The following is an 18,182-nucleotide window of genomic DNA, read 5'->3' on the forward strand; positions in this document are numbered from 1 at the left end:
AACTCCAACACAGCGGCGCTCAGCCGGGGGCTTGTGAGTATCCCCACACCCGCCCGGGCGCCTCACACCCTGGGCAACTCCGGAGAAGAAAAGAGTCCAACCCCTATCCAGGAGTATGGTTCCAGAACCGAGACTGTGCGTGAGGTAAGCCCCACCAGATCTAACCGGTAGCGCTCCACCTCCCGCACCAGTTCCGGCTCCTTCCCCCACAGAGAGGTGACGTTCCACGTCCCCAGAGCCAGCGTCTGCCGCCCGGGTCTGGTCCGTCGAGGCCCCTGACCTTCACTGCCACCCATGTGGCATCGCACCCGACCCCAACGGTTCCTCCCACAGGTGGTGGGCCCATGGGCTGGAGAGATGGGAGCCACGTAGCTTGTTCGGGCTGTGCCCGGCGGGCTCCGTGGCAAACCCGCCACCAGGCGCCGCCCGACGAGCCCGCCGTCTGGGCCTGGCTCCAGACGGGGGCCCCGGGCTTCCTCCGGGCAGGGTCACTCCATCTCTACCTTGCTTCTTCATTGGGGTTTTTGAAGAAAAAGTATTGGTTAATAATGCTAATAACCTGCCTAGATATTTGATGCCTGGTTTCAGTACTTTGGATCTCTGTGGTGACCAAGACACATTTTGATGGGTACACCAAAAGAATTGAGTTTCACTTGGTCCTACACATAAATATATTTCAGGTGGTCTGTGTCCAGGTTCTATTCATACAGCCTCTCTAACTCATCCCTGCCTTTTTCTTTTGCCTCCACCAGTGAGTCCAACACCATTTCTGTCTGGAACAATGGTAAAGGAATCCCTGTGGTGGAGCACAAGGACGAGAAGATGTACGTCCCTGCTCTCATCTTCGGCCACCTGCTCACCTCCAGCAACTACGACGATGATGAGAAAAAGGTCACAGGTGAGAGGAGACATCCTAACCTCTTTATCAGTGGTTATTGAAGTCGCTAACTGCTGCAATGCTAACTGCTGTCTGCAATGCTAACTGCTGTCTGTAATGCTAATGCTAACGGGTGTTTGCAATGCTAACTGCTGTCTGCAATGCTAACTGCTGTCTGTAATGCTAATGCTAACTGCTCTCTGTGATGCTAACTGATCTCTGTGATGCTAAGTGCTCTCTGTAATGCTAAGTGCTCTCTGTAATGCTAACTGCTGTCTGTAATGCTAACTGTCTGTTTGTCCCCAGGTGGAAGGAACGGCTACGGTGCTAAACTCTGTAACATCTTCAGTACCAAGTTCACAGTAGAAACTGCCTGCAAGGAATACAGACACAGTTTCAAACAGGTGAGGATGTATCTTCTGTTAAATATGCTTTGATAGTTTGATGTAGTGACACCACCAAACAAATTATATTTGGGTCGACTGTTTATGGTCCGTATTTATTTAAATTAAGACTAAGGGTGCTAATTTAGATTTTGTTTTTTGTGACTGAAAGCCGTCCCTTGTTAAAGGACAATTCCGGCGCAAAACGAACCTAGGGGTTATTAACTGATGTGTACCTACTCTGTCGCTCTCTGGGACATGTTTTCATGCTAATCGAATGAGTTTGGAGCTTTGACGAGGCTACCGCGGACCGCTGGTTAGCTTACAATGCTAGTATTTGGGGCATGGGGACACTCAAATTAAATTGTTATTTAATACCACTAAAAAGGCTTAGCATAATTAGGGTCCCTAAATGTGAACCGAAGCATTGACAACATTGTAAGTGTATAGTGTACAGATAGTTTATTAAAAAGATAGATTATAAAGACGTTCATGTTTACTTGCGGGAGCCATCTTGGAGACCAGTCATGACTAGGTCGAACGCCGTGCAATGTGGAATCTCCATAGACAGTATGGGAATCTCAGACTGATTTTCATGGCGCTCATTTTTCGACTAGTCATGACTGGTTTCCAAGATGACTCCCGCAGGTAAACATGAACGCGACTGTCTTTATAATCTATCTTTTTAATAAACTATCTGTACACTTACAATGTTGTCAATGCTTCGGTTCACATTTAGGGACCCTCATTATGCTAAAGTTATGGTGTGGTGATATATATAGCGGTATTAAATAACGATTTAATTTGAGTGTCCCCATGCCCCAAATACTAGCATTGTAAGCTAACCAGCGGTCCGCGGTAGCCTTGTCAAAGCTCCAAACTCATTCGATTAGCATGAAAACATGTCCCAGAGAGCGACAGAATAGGTACACATCAGTTAATAACCCCTAGGTTCGTTTAGCGCCGGAATAGTCCTTTAACCGATCATTAACCCACAAGCAGGTAATAGAGTGCCAGTACATCTGTTCGGGAGGCTCAGAAAATACTTTCCCCATCCGTGTACAGCTGCGGACTTTTATCGGTCGCTCAGTCTTGATGTTTTGTGCATTATCGTCGACGCATGCAGCCACTTTCCTGGAACCGCGCACAAGTCCGCTGCTCCCCACAGAGCATTTGTCTGGCTGTGTCTGCCTGCCATATCCTGCATGGCTGTAATCAATATGTTTTTGATTTCATCATCTTCCTCCATCTGAAAATGTATGCTTTTTTTGCGAAAAGAACAGCATTTTTACCTGCTTTGTCCTGTAATACAGTAAATGCAGCAGATTCCTGTAAGAAACACATAGTTGTGATTACAAGCTGTAGAAGCTGCCGTTGTGCTCCTCTACATCTTACATTTAATTGTAGTCACCTCAAGGGTATGGTCCTGTGTGTTACAGACATTAATGACTGATTTGGTCTTATTGTAGCAGAGTATCAAATCTTTTCCAGTGCCACGTGATATTTCATTGAAGTAATTGCTGTTTTATAGGGTTTTGACATGTGGTCATATCTGAGGTAAGGTTGTGTATATTATCACCTTTTGTGGTTGCACTCTCAATGGTTGTATGGTTACAATTGTTAAGTCACCAGGTGTTTCATATCACGGATGTTTGAGAGAGGGACTAATACTAGGGCTGTCCTCAATTAAAGAAATTCTTAGTCAACTAACACTCATACACTTTTGTTGTACATTAGTTGATTTAATCGACAGATCTGTAAAACTGAGTTTTTACACAAAGAATTGTGCAAAAGCACCACTTTAAATCTTGTGTTTACCAGAAATGCGCTTTTTTTTTGTAAATAAGTATTTTAGCAATAAAAAAAAAAGACCAAGCGGCTAAAGAAATCCTAGTCTAAGACCAAAACAACCAATTAGTAGACTAATCGACTAAGAGGGGACAGCTCTACTAAAGGCACTCGGTACAGTAAGGGTGGTCGGAGTTGAAGAGGATCATGCAGTTCCCCCTGTATAAAAGATTTTATTACATTTTTATTTAATAAAATAATCTAGAAGTGGATATAACTGCTTTTTAGGCAATGTATGTGTGTATGTTACCATGTTTTTTACCATCCTCAGACATGGCAGAACAACATGAACAAGACCTCTGACCCCAAGATCAAGTTCTTTGATGGGGACGATTTTACCTGCGTGACGTTCCAGCCAGACCTGTCCAAGTTCAAGATGGACAAACTGGACAAGGATATTGTAGCACTCCTTACCCGCAGAGCATATGATGTAGCTGGTTCCTGCAGGGGGGTTAAAGTCACACTGAACGGGAAAAAAGTGCCAGTAAGTCTCTTTCTCCATCTCGTTACCTATTTTTTTTCCTTTGGTGTACTGTACTAGCTTTAAAGTTTGTGTTGAGGGTAATATGGGATAAACTTTTTATTTTTTTTGCGTTTTTGAGATATCAGCCATTGTGTTCTAGTATGGAGCTAAATCGGGGCCAAATGTTTTGTTCATTCGAAAAAAATATATATAGTTGAAAAAATAAAGCTTGAAATTGAAAATTTAAGTTTTGGTTAAAACTTGGAAAAAATAAAACCATGTATTTGAACTAAAAATAAGTGTACCAATTTTTCTTTCAGTTTGAATAAAATATAGATTCAATTCTGGAATTATTTTGAATAAATTATAAATTTTCATTTTTCACTTTTATATTTGTTTTCAGTTCCACATTTCATGTTTTCAGATTCAAAGGTTATTTTTTTTTACGGCTTCAAATCTTTTTTTTACGGCTTCAAATCTTTTTTTTTCGGTTTCAGATATGTTTTTCACTTTCAGATATTTTTTTTTCGGTTTGAGACTTTTGGCCCTGATTTAGCGTGGGGGGCGTGGCTTCAACTCAGAGGGGCGTGGCATTATGAGTGACAGCCTATCAAAGAAGGCAGAAGACTCCTCTGTCATGTTGACTTCAGGAAATGGTGTTACTGTGAGAACTATGACTGAATGCTTTCTATCCACTATATACATGTGATTTTTACTTAAACTGATGCCAGTGACAAAGTTCCATTTAAAAAAATGTTTTGGACAACAAATGGTACCAATTACATTATAAGAGCAATAAACTGTGCCAGATTGTGCAGTTCAGCAGGAACAATGACTTCTCCCACTTCCATGTATGACTTATAGCACCACAGTATTCACTGGCACCAGCCCACAGGTAGGACATGTGAAAGATATTAGCATTTTGAATAGATGCTGCGACGTTATCCCCTCAGTGGCATTTTTTTGTGATTAACACATAAAAGGAAAATAGGTGGACAGCTGGACAAAGCTGGCAATCAAGCATCGCTAGCACTAAAGTTAGCATTAACTAACGTTAGCTTCACACTAGCTGGTGTTTTTACACTAATTTCAGTGTCCAGCTCAAGTTTTTTTTTACTTTAACGTGTATTGGTCTTTGTTAACCTCGGTTTGTCAGAATGACCATAACTTGACACTGGCTGCAGTGAAGAAGGTCTCCTTTTATAGAGTAGACAAATATGACTTTACATTAATGCTCTGGCCTGATAAATTACGTTTTACACTATAACGTTACATGTAACAGCATGACAGTTATGCCTTACAAAATATGCCAAGTGGGCAAACTTTGAAGGCTTCTACCACAGCCTAACTGTATCAGAATACACTAACTTGTCTTTTTGTATTTGTATGTCTTACTGTCTGTTTTCTGGACCGTGTGTGTCCGTAATAAAAGCTTTGATTGATTGATTGATTAACAAAGCGGACCAGGACAAGTTATGTTGTTTAAACTAACCATGAAAAGGTAACACTAGCAATGTTAGTTATCTATAATGTTTTACATTTATAAGGCTGTACGGCTGCAGGCAGCCACTGTCGAGTTATGGTCATTCTGACAAACAGAGGTTAACAAAGACCACTACACGTTAAAGTCAAAAAACTTGAGCTGGACACTAAAATTGGTGTAAAAACACCAGCTAGTGTGAAGCTAACGTTAGTTAATGCTAACTTTTGTGCTAGCGATGCTTCATTTCCAGCTGTCCACCTATTTTCCCTTTATGTGTTAATGACAAAAAAAAATGCCACTGCGGGATAATGTCCCAAAGTATCTATTCAAAAGGCTAATATCTTTCACATGTCTTACCTGTGGGCTGCGCCAGCAGGTTGCCTTGGCGGAGCGGACGCTATGCTGACTGCCGAGTGAATACTGTGGTGCTACATTTAATGTCATACATGGAAGTGGGAGAAGTCATTGTTCCTGCCGAACTGCACAATCAGTTTATTGCTCTTATAGTGTAATTGGTACCATGTGTTGTCCAATACAATTTTTAAATGGAACTTTGTCACTTGCATCAGTTTATTAAGTAAACATCACATGTATATAGTGGATAGAAAGCATTCAGTCATAGTTCTCACAGTAACACCATTTCCTGAAGTCAACATGACAGAGGAGTCTTCTGCCTTCGTTGTTAGGCTGTCACTCATAATACCACGCCCCTCTGAGTTGAAGCCACGCCCCCCACGCAAAATCAGGGCCAAAAGTCTGAAACCGAAAAACATTATCTGAAAGTGAAAAACAGATCTGAAAAAAAAAAAAAAAAGATTTGAAACCGAAAAAAAAAAAAAGATTTGAAGGCGTAAAAAAAAAATAAGTTTTGAATCTGAAAACATGAAATGTGGAACTGAAAACAAATATTAAAGTGAAAAATGAAAATTTATAATTTATTCAAAATAATTCCAGAATTTAATCTATATTTTATTCAAACTGAAAGAAAAATTGGTACACTTATTTTAAGTTTGAATACATGGTTTTATTTTTTCCAAGTTTTGACCAAAACTTAAATTTTCAATTTCAAGCTTTATTTTTTCAACTATATATATTTTTTTCAAATGAACAAAACATTTGGCCCCGATTTAGCTCCATATTCTAGTTGATGCTCAGAAATCTTCACCAATTTTGAGATTTTCTGTAATTTACAGCTCCGGATAATGAGCAGCAAATGGTATTATGTTGTCTAAGCCTGTTTTAGAGATTCCTGTTATTTTTTTGCTTTTCTGGCATATTTTAGATGAAGAGTCCGACAGGGATCCAGAAAATAACAGTCCCGTCACTAGTGATTAATAGCCGAGAGAAAGCAATGTCTGTTGACAGCACATACTTAATTTGGACAATGTCCCTTTATTTCTAATCTGCGTTCTTTTCTAACGTTGTTTAATCATATATGTTAAGACATCTCTCCACTGACTCTTTTTGCTGTTAATGCAAATATAAAACTTCATGTTCAGCTTTTCTCATGTCATCTCAACAGCACTAATTACAACAACAGAGTCATGTTATACTCACTTCTCTGCTCCTCTGAGTTTTTCTCATGTTAACACAAATACTGTTCACACCCATCAGTTGCTTCTACTTTGCAGTTTGCTAGTCCACACAGCATTCCGGGATGGGAGAAAACGTGCTCTGGTTTATTGGCATTTCTTTAAACCATTCACAATCGTGAATGGTGCTGCTACAAAATAGCCTCGTGAAGGAACTTATTTTGCTGGAACATGTGTGGAGAGCAGTGTTTCCCACACATAGACTGTTTGGCGGTGCACCTCACTATCAACACCGGCCGCTGCACATTGCATTTCTACGGAGCCCCTAAGGGGACATGAGCAAAAAAAATCTAAAGTTTAGTTTCATGTGCTCACACGAAACTTTCATGTGCGCACGCAAAACCTTTTCATGTGCAAACATGAAAGTTTCACGTGAGCACATGAAAGTTTCGTGTGAGCACATGAAACTAAACCTTAGATTTGTTTTCATGTGCGGTGCTTTGAAACCCATTTTGCGCGGTTATGAACAGCAGAGCCGCAGTACTGCAGCAAAGAACTCCGGTTAGAAAGGATGGCGGCTGAAGATGAGTTTATATAGATGCCAAAAAGGCTTCAATTTGTCATAAGAGTCTAAGTGCCAAAGATAATTAGGCCTTAAAGTAGTTTCGCCGACGGAGCCGTCTCCTCATTCTGAGTTCAACAGGGACATTCTAAAACAATAATGTGAAAAAGCTTAACGTGGTTTAATGCTACACAATGATTAATGCTACACAAAAATCTCATATTGCTCCTCATAACCACTGAAAACTGTCAAAAAAATCTAACCAGAAATTTTGGTGATCACTGATCGTTATTTAGGTACATTAAACCCTGTTGAGCTTTTTCACCTTAGGACTTATAAAGTCCATGAGAACCGTTGGGAGTCAACCCACAGCCGCTCCGCTGCAGCTGAAAATGTGAAGCAGAAACCCTTAATGTCAGATAATGTCCATAATAATAGGATTTTGGGTTAGATTTTTTTTTGACAGTTTTCAGTGGTTATGATGAGCAATATAAGAGAGAAATTTGGGGATCAGTGATCGTTGTTTAGGTAAATTAAACCACGTTAAGCTTTTTCACGTTAAGTGTTTTAGAATGATCCCGTTCAGTTCTCGTATAATTAATCGAACATTTTCTTTCCTTTGTTTCCATTCTCCTTGCATTTTGTATACATCCACCTATATCTATGAGTGAGTTGGCCAGATGTTTTTAACTGTTCATAAATTAAAGTAATTGCCCAATCCAAATCGCTGTATCCCCGGAACGGATTATAAGACTTTAAAATCTGTTTCAAATGTCGTATCAAAACAATATAATGGTGACGACTTACAAGCAAAGCAGCAATGTCCTTATAATGAAGACCTAGATTAAAATATAGTGCAGCTAATTAACTGTACTGTGGTCATTCTCTAGCTGTCTCCAGTATGGCCCAGGCTATGGCTTTTATGTGCCCACACTAGTTTTGCGTGCTCACACGAAACTTTCATGTGCTCACGTGAAACTTTCATGAAAAGGTTTTGCGTGTGCCCATGAAAGTTTCGTGTGAGCACATGAAACTAAACTTAAAGGTTTTGCTTGCGCACATGAAAGCTTCACGTGAGCAGATGAAAGTTTTGTGTGAGCACATGAAACTAAACTTTTTTTTTTTTGCTCATGTCCCTTTAGGGGCTCCATACGTTTTGATTTTCTATATATATATATATATATATATATATATAGAGATAGATAGATAGATAGATAGATAGATAGATAGATAGATAGATAGATAGATAGATATTTTTTAAACGCTATTTAAAACACGTTATTCTGCATTTCCTTTCCCTGCTCTCCTCCGTCTCACTAGCTATGTTTCCATCGACCCGTTTTTATTCGAATTAAGTGATATCTAATGAAAAATGCCTTATGGAAACAGTAAAATCTGATTGAATTTCATGAATATCGACTCAAAGAAAATATGTTTGGTCTCATCGGATTTTCTCTTGATCAATATACGGCTTATGCGATAAATGCTGATGGAAACGTTATTTGCCGAATAAATAATGAATTGCGATTTAAGTTTTAGGTCATTTTATGGTTGCAACCCACAATAAAACAAAGAAGTAGTTTCAGTTCATTTCTGCCCAGTATTTCCGCTCTGTTTGCACACATGACAGGTGTCGACAAAAACAGATGTAAGTGGACAAACGAGGAGACGAGATACTTTTTAAATTTAATTTACCAGAAAAATATAACCGCTATTGTAGATACCAAAAATCTAAGAAACGCCATCATTTATCAGGAGCTCGCGAAGGAAATGACCAACAAAGGTTACGACAGGGACATTCTAAAACGCTTGTGAAAAAGCTTAACGTGGTTTAATGTATCTAAACAACGATCAATCATCACCAGATTTATCATGGTCATAGCTTGTCATGAACACTTAAAAAATGAAAACTAAATCGAAATCCAACGATTATAGAAGTTCTCTCACGTTAATGTTTTCTTCATCAGTGGCCGTATGGCGAGGAAAAAGGTTAACGTGGTTTAATGTACCTAAACAATGATCAATCATCACCAAATTTCTCTCTCATATTACCCATCATAACCACGGAAAACTGTCAAATAATCTAATCCAATGTCCAGTTATTATGGACGTTACCTGACATAAAGCGTTTCTGCTTCAGGGCAGCGGAGTGGCTGGGGGTTGATTCTCCACGGTTCTCATTGGCTTTATAAGTCCTAATGTGAAAAATCTTAACGTGGTTTAATGTACCTAAACAACGATCAGTCATCACCAATATCTTCTATATTGCTCATCATAACCACTTAAAACGGTCAAATCTAACCCAATGTCCAAATATTATGGATGTTATCTGACACATTAACGTGAGATAACTTATAATCGTTGGATTTTGATTTAGTTTTTTTGACAGGCTTAAGTGTTCATGAAAAGATATGACCATGATACATCTGGTGATTGATCGTTGTTTAGATATTAAACCACGTTAAGCTTTTTCACGTTAAGCATTTTAGAATGTCCCTCACGACAAGCCGTGAGACATCCTGCGGAGTAAATGGAAGGCGCTCAAACAGCAATACACTGCTCAAAAAAAAGAGTTGTCTCGCAGCGGTGCCGGAGGGAAAATATAAGGGAAGTTCCACCTTTTTGATGAGCTGGATCAGATCCTCAGCCAAAGGACCATCGGAGCTTATAGCTTGGCTTCTAATAACAACAACAACAACAACTGTCTAGCAAAACTTTGTTCGCAAAAGTTTGCTTGAAACTTGTGCGATTCAGTGCAAAAATCAATGGAAACAACTTAAAATGTCTCAAATCAATTTGATATACCAATTTAATCGCAAAACAGCATGTGACGTCATTACGCACAGGTTTTTATTCGCTTTAAAGCTGTTGGATGGAAACACACTTTCACCAGCTTTATTCGCATGAGTTTTTTTACCGAACTTCAGATAATTCGATTGACAAGTGGATGGAAACTTAGCTTCTGTCACTTGTGTCTCACTCACACAGACACACACACACACAGCTCCTCCCACTGTGCGGTGTTTGGTGTTTTTAGCCCCCAACATCGTCTTCCAGGCAGCGTGGCAATGGTTATAGTTAGGGTTAAGGTGAGGGTAAGGTGAGGGTAAGCTGCCTGTAAGGCGACGTTGGAGGCTTAAAACACCATCGAGCCCACGTGCACACAGCGTCTGTCTCCATAAAGGAGAGAAGACGGCTGCCGAAATTCACAAGTTCACGTAAGGTTGGTATCTATCTCGTGAACACCTTTACAATATCCCACACTCGCAATCACGACCCAACTCTTAGCAAACAAGCAATTGCGTCTGCTTTAGAAAGTTAACTATTCGCAGGTTTGCGGTAAAATGCATTTGGGTTGTCGAGGTCAAAACACTATATAGCAGCTGTGAATCAAATAAACATATTATAAATAATGTTATGTCATTTTTTACTCTTACACTGAATGTTTGCTGCTTCAATCCAGATGAGTATTGAAAAGTATTTTCCGCGACTGAAAAAGGCACGTATTGAGGATCAATGCATAAACAAAGTTTGAAAAGATACAGGTTTATGCTACCAAGCATTTTGTTACATATTCATAACGCATCATAATATGTTCAGTATTTTTAATGGATCATCTTTCCAGTTAAACTGTAATTGAAAATCCAAAGATCTGTAATTGCAAATCCAGAGATCCGCATATTTGTGTATATGTATTAGTTTTCATGACAATTGTACAAATGGGGAAAGATAACAAAATTTGAGACTCATCAGTGTTTCAGTCTCTTCATCTATAATAATAATGAAGACATAATTGCCAGCTGCACTCAGGGAGTAAACCTCCATCATATCAGACTTGAGCAGATGTTGCTTGGATGATATTTGATATCATTGCTGTCATTAACGAATTGTTGCTTTTTTCCCTACATTTATTGTTCATGAATATTATTATCTATAGTAATTTACTCCTTTTTCAACTAACATTTTCTGCAGCTGTGGTCCATGACTTATGACAGGCCTGACAGCAAATGTGATGGTGTTACATAGGTAAATATTACCCATTAAACCTAACTTGAATCTGTCTTTTCTGTGACTAAAGGTTACTGGCTTCCGCAGCTATGTGGATTTGTATGTGAAGGACAAACTGGACGAGACGGGCGTTGCTCTGAAGGTGGTGAATGAGACTGTGAATGATCGCTGGGAGGTTTGCCTCACCCTGAGTGAGAAGGGATTCCAACAAATTGGCTTCGTCAACAGCATCGCCACGACCAAGGTATATTAACAGTGAAAAAAGCGCTTCAAGTAAACGATTTAAAAATTTGGTTTCTAACACTGAGGGCGCTCATGTTTCAGGGCGGCAGACACGTTGACTATGTGGTGGATCAGATAGTGTCTAAACTTATTGAAGTGGTGAAGAAGAAGAACAAGGCGGGAGTGACAGTCAAACCCTTCCAGGTAGGGTTATGTGTGATGACTGAAACTTTTTTTTTTTTTCCTGCAACATTTGTAACTCAACTGTGGTAGTTTCATTGCAGGTGTGTGTTAAAATTTAATTTAAATTGACCTTCCTCTATTTGCACTTCAGGTAAAGAACCATATCTGGGTGTTTGTGAATGCACTGATCGAGAACCCCACCTTTGACTCCCAGACCAAGGAGAACATGACTCTCCAGACCAAGAGCTTTGGGTCCAAGTGCCTTCTGTCAGAGAAGTTCATCAGGGCTGTAAGGACACACTTCTCATTCCAGTTTCGACTCCTCACTCTGCTTTTCGGTTGCTGGTGTAAAATAGTTTGGCATCAGTCGTGAAAGGATTTTGTCTCTTTGTCACCCACAGGCAACCAACTGTGGGATCGTTGAGAGCATACTCAACTGGGTAAAGTTCAAAGCTCAGACCCAGCTTAATAAAAAGTGCTCGTCTGTGAAGTACAGCAAGATCAAAGGCATTCCCAAGCTAGACGACGCCAACGATGCCGGTATGTTAAAGTGTGATTACTTATTTTTGATTAATAATTTTTTTTAAACAAAATACAAAACAAAAAACTCGCTACATAAATAGATCCCCCCCTTCCGTCATCACAACCCACCTACACAAAAATCAAGAAAAGATGACACTGTAACAATACAATACAATATTCCAGATCATTCAACAAAATAATAACAAAATAGACAATAAACCAAATAAACCTATGTATAAATGACAACACCATATGCCCATCATACACGTCTCTCCCCCGCACAAAGCTTCTTAGGAGTTCTCCAGAAAGCTCTGGTACTTTCCCCATTTTCTAGTATATAATTCATCCAATCTGGCAAACCATTTATGACATTTTTTCAAATGCTGCCACCCTAGCCATCTCACAGGCCCACTCCTGGATTGACGGCACCCCTTCATTCTTCCATCCTTTTAAAATAATCTGTGTGGCTATCATTAAACTAGTCTGGACCCAGCTTCTTATGTGTTTATCCATCCCGTTTAGGATTGACCCATCTCCAGAACAAATAATCCCGCAGTCCCTGCGATCCGACATAGGTTACCATATATCCCTGTCCAACATTCCTGGACCTTATCACAGGACCATAGGACATGAATTAATTGGCCGTCCTCTGACATTTCCAACAAGTGTGATTATTTATTAAAGGGGTGATAGAATGATTATATAGGGTATTTCACACTGTTCCTTAAGGTCTCCTAATGGGGTATGTAACATTGGTTGGGCTGAAAATGGTCTGGTTGATATTTTATTGGCCCTTATGCATCCCTGTGTTTTGGCCCTATTTGTAACAAGAGCTTTTCTTCAAATATGGTATGCTCATGAATATTTAGATGAGCTGCGCGCTGATTGGTTGAGCGAATCCCCATACACACACATTAGACACGCGCACTGATTGGTTGAGCGAATCCCCATACACACACATTAGATTGCTGGGCTCCATATCCAGGGCAAAGTCACTCTTTGTGGATTACTGCACTACCGTGGCTCCATGGCCGGCTGCCGGCATAACTATATTTACAGTTTGTATTTCATCACAGCACTTATATCACAGCTACCACAAGGACTTACAAAGCTAACAAAAGCTAACCGTCCAATTTGAATTTAAGGCCTTTTTATGAACGTGAGGGGTCTTGTTAGGAGGAGCAGCTAGCTAGCTATGTGTCCCATTCAATACGATGGGAAACGATTGTGGCTAGCTAGCTAGCTACACTTTCGGCATAACTATAGTATATTTTAGGTTTGAATATAATCACGCCACTAATATAACATCTACCCCAAGGTCTTATAAAGCTAACCGTTGTGTCCGATTTCAAATTAAGGCATTTTTGTGAACGTCGGGGGCCTTGTTAGGAGGAGCAGCTAGCTAGCTAACAATTTGAATTTCGTCACGGCATGAATATTACAGGTTCCCCAAGGTCTTACAAAGCTTAGCTAACACTTGTCCGATTTCGGATTTCAGTTTAATGCATTTTTGGGAATTTCAGAGGTCTCATTAGGAGGAGGCTAGCTAGCTCTCATTAATGGACTCCTTCTCACCGCGGGCTCTATCAATGAGACTCGTGGACAAGAGGCGTTTATTTCCCCAATTGTTGTAGTAGAGATTGCGGGCGTAACAAGCTTGCTGACAGCGCTCTCAGTCACACACCGGCCATTTAAGAAGAGGTGAGGGAGAACAGCGAGCTGCAGGCCCTGGAGCTCTGTCAAGGCGGCAGCGTATAAAAAAAGTTTCAGAAGTGAATTTTGTAATGGAATAGCAGAGATCTGCGCGACCTAGATTCAAAAGACTACCTGATCTCAGTTCAGTTGTATAGCCTATGTAAATGTTGGGGCATGACCGTTCTCTTAATACATCCATGGGCGTGACAAAGGTACAGGTCCTGAGATGCTAACGTCAACTTCTAGCTTTGTTGAGATTTGCCCATTTTCAGCAGCAGTTTCAAAATATGAGATTTTCATAGTAAAGGGGTAAAGGGGTGTCAGTGGGATTTTGAGCTTCTATGTATGTCCTATTTACCCACCGAACTGTCGTTATTCAACTATGACAAGGTAAAATTGGTTTTGCATTCTATCACCTCTTTAATGTATAGGAGAACGTGTTGCCTTGAATGGCTTGAATGTGGTTGTTGTTGCCTCTCAAGCAAAATCATAAATGTTGATGTGGACTAGAGAACAGCGTTTAAAGAGCAAGATATTGGTTATGAAGTCTTGTCTAAAGGCATTACAAGGCTTCAGAAGCATTATTTGTACATTATGGGTATTACGTAAAAAGGTCCCATATTGTAGAAAGTGAGATTTCCATGTTTTTTATTCTGGTGACAGCTGTAGTTATGTTTTTGGGTTATCCGTCAGGGAAAGGGAACTCTGTTGGTGTTATTAGTAACACATGCCTTTCCTACTATGATGATACAAAATGTCTGCTGTGAAAAAGGCCTGTTATGTGAGACTTTTTTGAATACCAACTGTTATCTGAGAATTACAATGACATGAGATTATAACCATCCAGAAAACTGCACAGTAATTAGATTATGAATCTTTTCCACATCCATGTCCTAGGTGGCAAACACTCCTCTGAATGCACACTCATCCTCACTGAGGGAGACTCAGCCAAGTCTCTGGCTGTCTCTGGACTAGGAGTCATTGGGCGCGATCGTTACGGAGTGTTCCCGCTCAGAGGAAAGATCCTAAATGTGCGAGAGGCAACACATAAGCAGGTATGACACTGGACAGTTGTAAAATGATGTGTAGGAAATAAAAGAAACGCCATGTGAAAAAAACAATTATAAGACTTTGTAGTAACTGTTGATTACAGATAGCTGGAAAGGTGAGTTAAGTTGGAATGAGTGGGTCTGACTTTGTTTATTGTAAATGAACTGCATTTTTATCACGCCTTTCTACCGGACAAAAGCGCTTGAGAATTTTGCCTCTCATTCACCCATTTACACACACATTCATACACCAATGGTGGCGGAGCTGCCATGCCAGGCTCTGGCCTGCCTTGGGGTTCAGTGTCTTGCTCAAGGGCACTTTGACACAGGGACAGGAAGACCCGGGGATCGGACTTGTGATTAGCCACAGTCGGCAAGAAAAAGACATGTTTTCCCTCAATGGCTCATACTATCTTAGCTAAACTGTTAATATGGGGATCTATAATGTTATTTGTGTGCGGTTGGTTGTGGGTAATAATACCCCCAACATGCATAAATACATTTGAGGGTTAGTGTCATGGAAGCTAGGATGAAGTTGTATATATTCCAAGACTCTCCTATTCAGTAGATCAAAACATTGTTAAATATTTATTGGACGTTTGAGAGTGCAAAGTACAAAGCATAATTTCCATCTTGTAGACTTTCAAAGAACTGAATCTGACATACCACAGCGCAGGAAAGAAAGGCAAAGAAGATAGAAAGTATTTGAAGTTGTTGTGAAGGGAAAGCCTGGCCCTGCTACTTATTAGATACCACCCAGTATTTTTTAATCTGTCATTCATTTGTAGGCAAACGAGTGCGCACTCACAAATCCAACAAGGCCACCCCTTTGCTCCTGTCAAATGTATGTCAATGATGTACTCACCTATTAGCACTGGTTTGGTGTTCTAACTCAACACCTATAAATATCAAGCTCTTTTTTGGTTGCTTAAATGTTGTGTTTAACGTACCGTCTACTTAAACTCTCATTTCCTGCTGAGCGGGTGGAAAAACAGTTAGTCCATGTCAGCTTTTTTTGCTGGAAGCATCTGCCAACCGTTTATATGCGAAACTACATGATACTATACGATACAACTTTGTCAGTTAACACTGAAATTCATTTTGCAGTTCCGCTCAAAAGAAGAAATAAAAAGAACTAGAACTGCAAGCAGTTATGACGGGGTCCAAGCCTCCTCGTTGCGAGTCGCCCCTGACGAACCGGGGAGCGCGAAAGCAGAACCCAATGCGTAACGGTGGGTAGGCGAAAGTCAGGAAATATTGAGAGGTGTGAGCCGCAAGGTCCTTGGTACATTGCCGTTGCAAATATCCCATTAACATTGATTGAGTAAAAGGGCCAAAACTGGTCTAGTTGACTATATTGCCCCCTAATGGCCAATCTTCGCCAAATTTGGTACAGAGACTCTGAGTGGGATGTCAAACAATAATACCAATTTTGCTCCGATACCTATTAATTTGGTGAGATATGCTAAAGTTTGTTTTTTTTCTAGCTAGGAAAATTTGTTTGGTTGTAAATTGCACATAGCAAAATTCTTTTGATAACTTTTGGTCAGGTACATACCAGGTTTCGTGCAGATCCATCGCACAGCCCAGGAGGAGTTTGAAAAAGTTGGTTTTGCACATTGCGCAATATTGCGAAGAAAGTTCTAGGTGGAAATGGGTGTGGCCTATCATCAGATTCAGCTCGATTCAAGGAACACGTGGATGTAAGGATTTCTAATGTGCAATGTGTAATCTGGGAGTTATAGGCAAAAACACATTTGACGTCATTATATCGCCACCTTGTGGTCCATATGTGAATAAGTTTCATGCAGATCGGTTGCACGGTCTAGGAGGAGTTCGGCAAAGTAGGTTTTCGATAAATTGCGATTTTTCACGCATAAGTCGAAAAATGGGCGTGGGCGACTGCGCCAATTCTCACAAATACAGATAGGATAGTGTGATATAGTGACCAATTTTCGTAAAATGCGTTGGCGATGCTACCTGCCAAGTTTTGTGCCAAACGATTGCACGATCTAGGAGGAGATTGAAAAAACACAATTTTTCACACATAAAAGTCGAAAAATGGGCGTGGCCTATATCACGTGATTCAGTTGTATCCAGGGAACGTGTGGATGTATGATTTTTGAATGTGCAGTGTACGGTGTGGTAGTTATAGGGCCAAATGCATTATTTTCTGCTTTAGCACCACCTAGTGGTGGAAGTGGGTCAATTGTTGCGCCTGAGGTCCTTGGGGAGTTTTGGACCAGTCCTGAAAACGGCAACCCCCCACCATGTATGGTTTAGGCTGTAGTCTGAGTTTTAGGCCGAAAGGGGAAATGGAAAATAAAAACTAGAACTGCAAGCAGTTATGACGGGGCCCAAGCCTCCGATGCCAGCCGCCCCCGACACCCCGGGGAGCTGCGCCAATGCGGGACCTGAAGCGTTATGTGGGGGGCAAACATTGGTGAATATCAAGAGGTTTGATGCACAAGGTCTGCGGTACTCTGCAAATGTAGTGATTAACAGTTCATCTCCATGCATATATATGCTGTTACCGGTATTAGTATCTGTACAGCACTTTGGGGCAGGAGTGACTGCTTGTAAATGTGCTCTATAAATGAACTTGAGCTTGATATACAGACTACCTTTAATAATTCTCTACAATAAACAAACTTCTTAGCCCCCCTGACCACAGGGGACAGCAGAGAGAAATGAGAGAGTGACTGAGAGGGTGGAGCGGGGTAGGCCAGTGTGGTGGTTGAAAGAGCAGGCGAGGTGGTCAGGTTGTTGTAAATGGTGTATTTTATTTTTTCGGCGGTGGGTGCTCACAGGCGCAAGGCCTTTTTAAAAAAAAAAAAAGAAAAAAAAATTGTTTGCATTTCAGAACCTTAGGAAATGGACAGTGTCCGATGCGAACACACACGCCTATTAACTCGATAATAAAGCCGTGAAGTAGGCTTTCAATTTAGGACAGCGCCACTTCTCACAAATACAGATAGGATTGGAGATGAAAAGGCATGTTGAAGCAGCTTCGTGGGAAATTAAGAATCAATGACACCAACATAACCAATCACACTATGATGCTCCACTCAGCACCAAATGCAATGTTTAATTGCAAGGTATCAGCGCCTATGAATGGTGATGATTTTGAATTGATAAAAGGGGGAGAAAAGAGTTAGATTTGTCCACTCTGAAGGTTGTAGAAACTTTGTGAGGTGGGTTGAGAAGTTTGTTTATTGTAGAACACCAGGGGAGCACGTGAAAGCGAAAACCAAAACGTAACGGTAGGAGGAAAACATCAGTAAATATTGAGAAGTGTGCAAGGTCTGTGATACATTCCCATTGCAAATATTCAATTAACATCAACAGGGCCAAA

The 18,182-nt window shown here is 40.5% G+C and overlaps 1 protein-coding gene across 3 annotated transcripts in view; it reads left to right on the forward strand.

Annotated features, from left to right (window-relative positions):
• The window catches only part of top2b (DNA topoisomerase II beta), a 67,105-nt gene that overhangs the window by 10,790 nt on the left and 38,133 nt on the right, over positions 1 to 18,182 (forward strand). For 2 of the 3 annotated variants that reach the window (XM_028598000.1, XM_028598001.1), the window contains exons 5-12: positions 753 to 898; positions 1,184 to 1,281; positions 3,380 to 3,592; positions 11,227 to 11,400; positions 11,481 to 11,582; positions 11,713 to 11,850; positions 11,963 to 12,101; positions 14,676 to 14,833. In XM_028598000.1, coding sequence (XP_028453801.1) covers positions 753 to 898; positions 1,184 to 1,281; positions 3,380 to 3,592; positions 11,227 to 11,400; positions 11,481 to 11,582; positions 11,713 to 11,850; positions 11,963 to 12,101; positions 14,676 to 14,833 — 1,168 coding nt within the window. Of the gene's footprint in view, positions 1 to 752; positions 899 to 1,183; positions 1,282 to 2,791; positions 2,818 to 3,379; positions 3,593 to 11,226; positions 11,401 to 11,480; positions 11,583 to 11,712; positions 11,851 to 11,962; positions 12,102 to 14,675; positions 14,834 to 18,182 lie in introns of those variants that run through there. The other variant, XM_028598002.1, reaches the window with a different exon arrangement.

Source organism: Perca flavescens, chromosome 14, assembly GCF_004354835.1.
Source record: "Perca flavescens isolate YP-PL-M2 chromosome 14, PFLA_1.0, whole genome shotgun sequence".
NCBI lineage: Eukaryota > Metazoa > Chordata > Actinopteri > Perciformes > Percidae > Perca > Perca flavescens.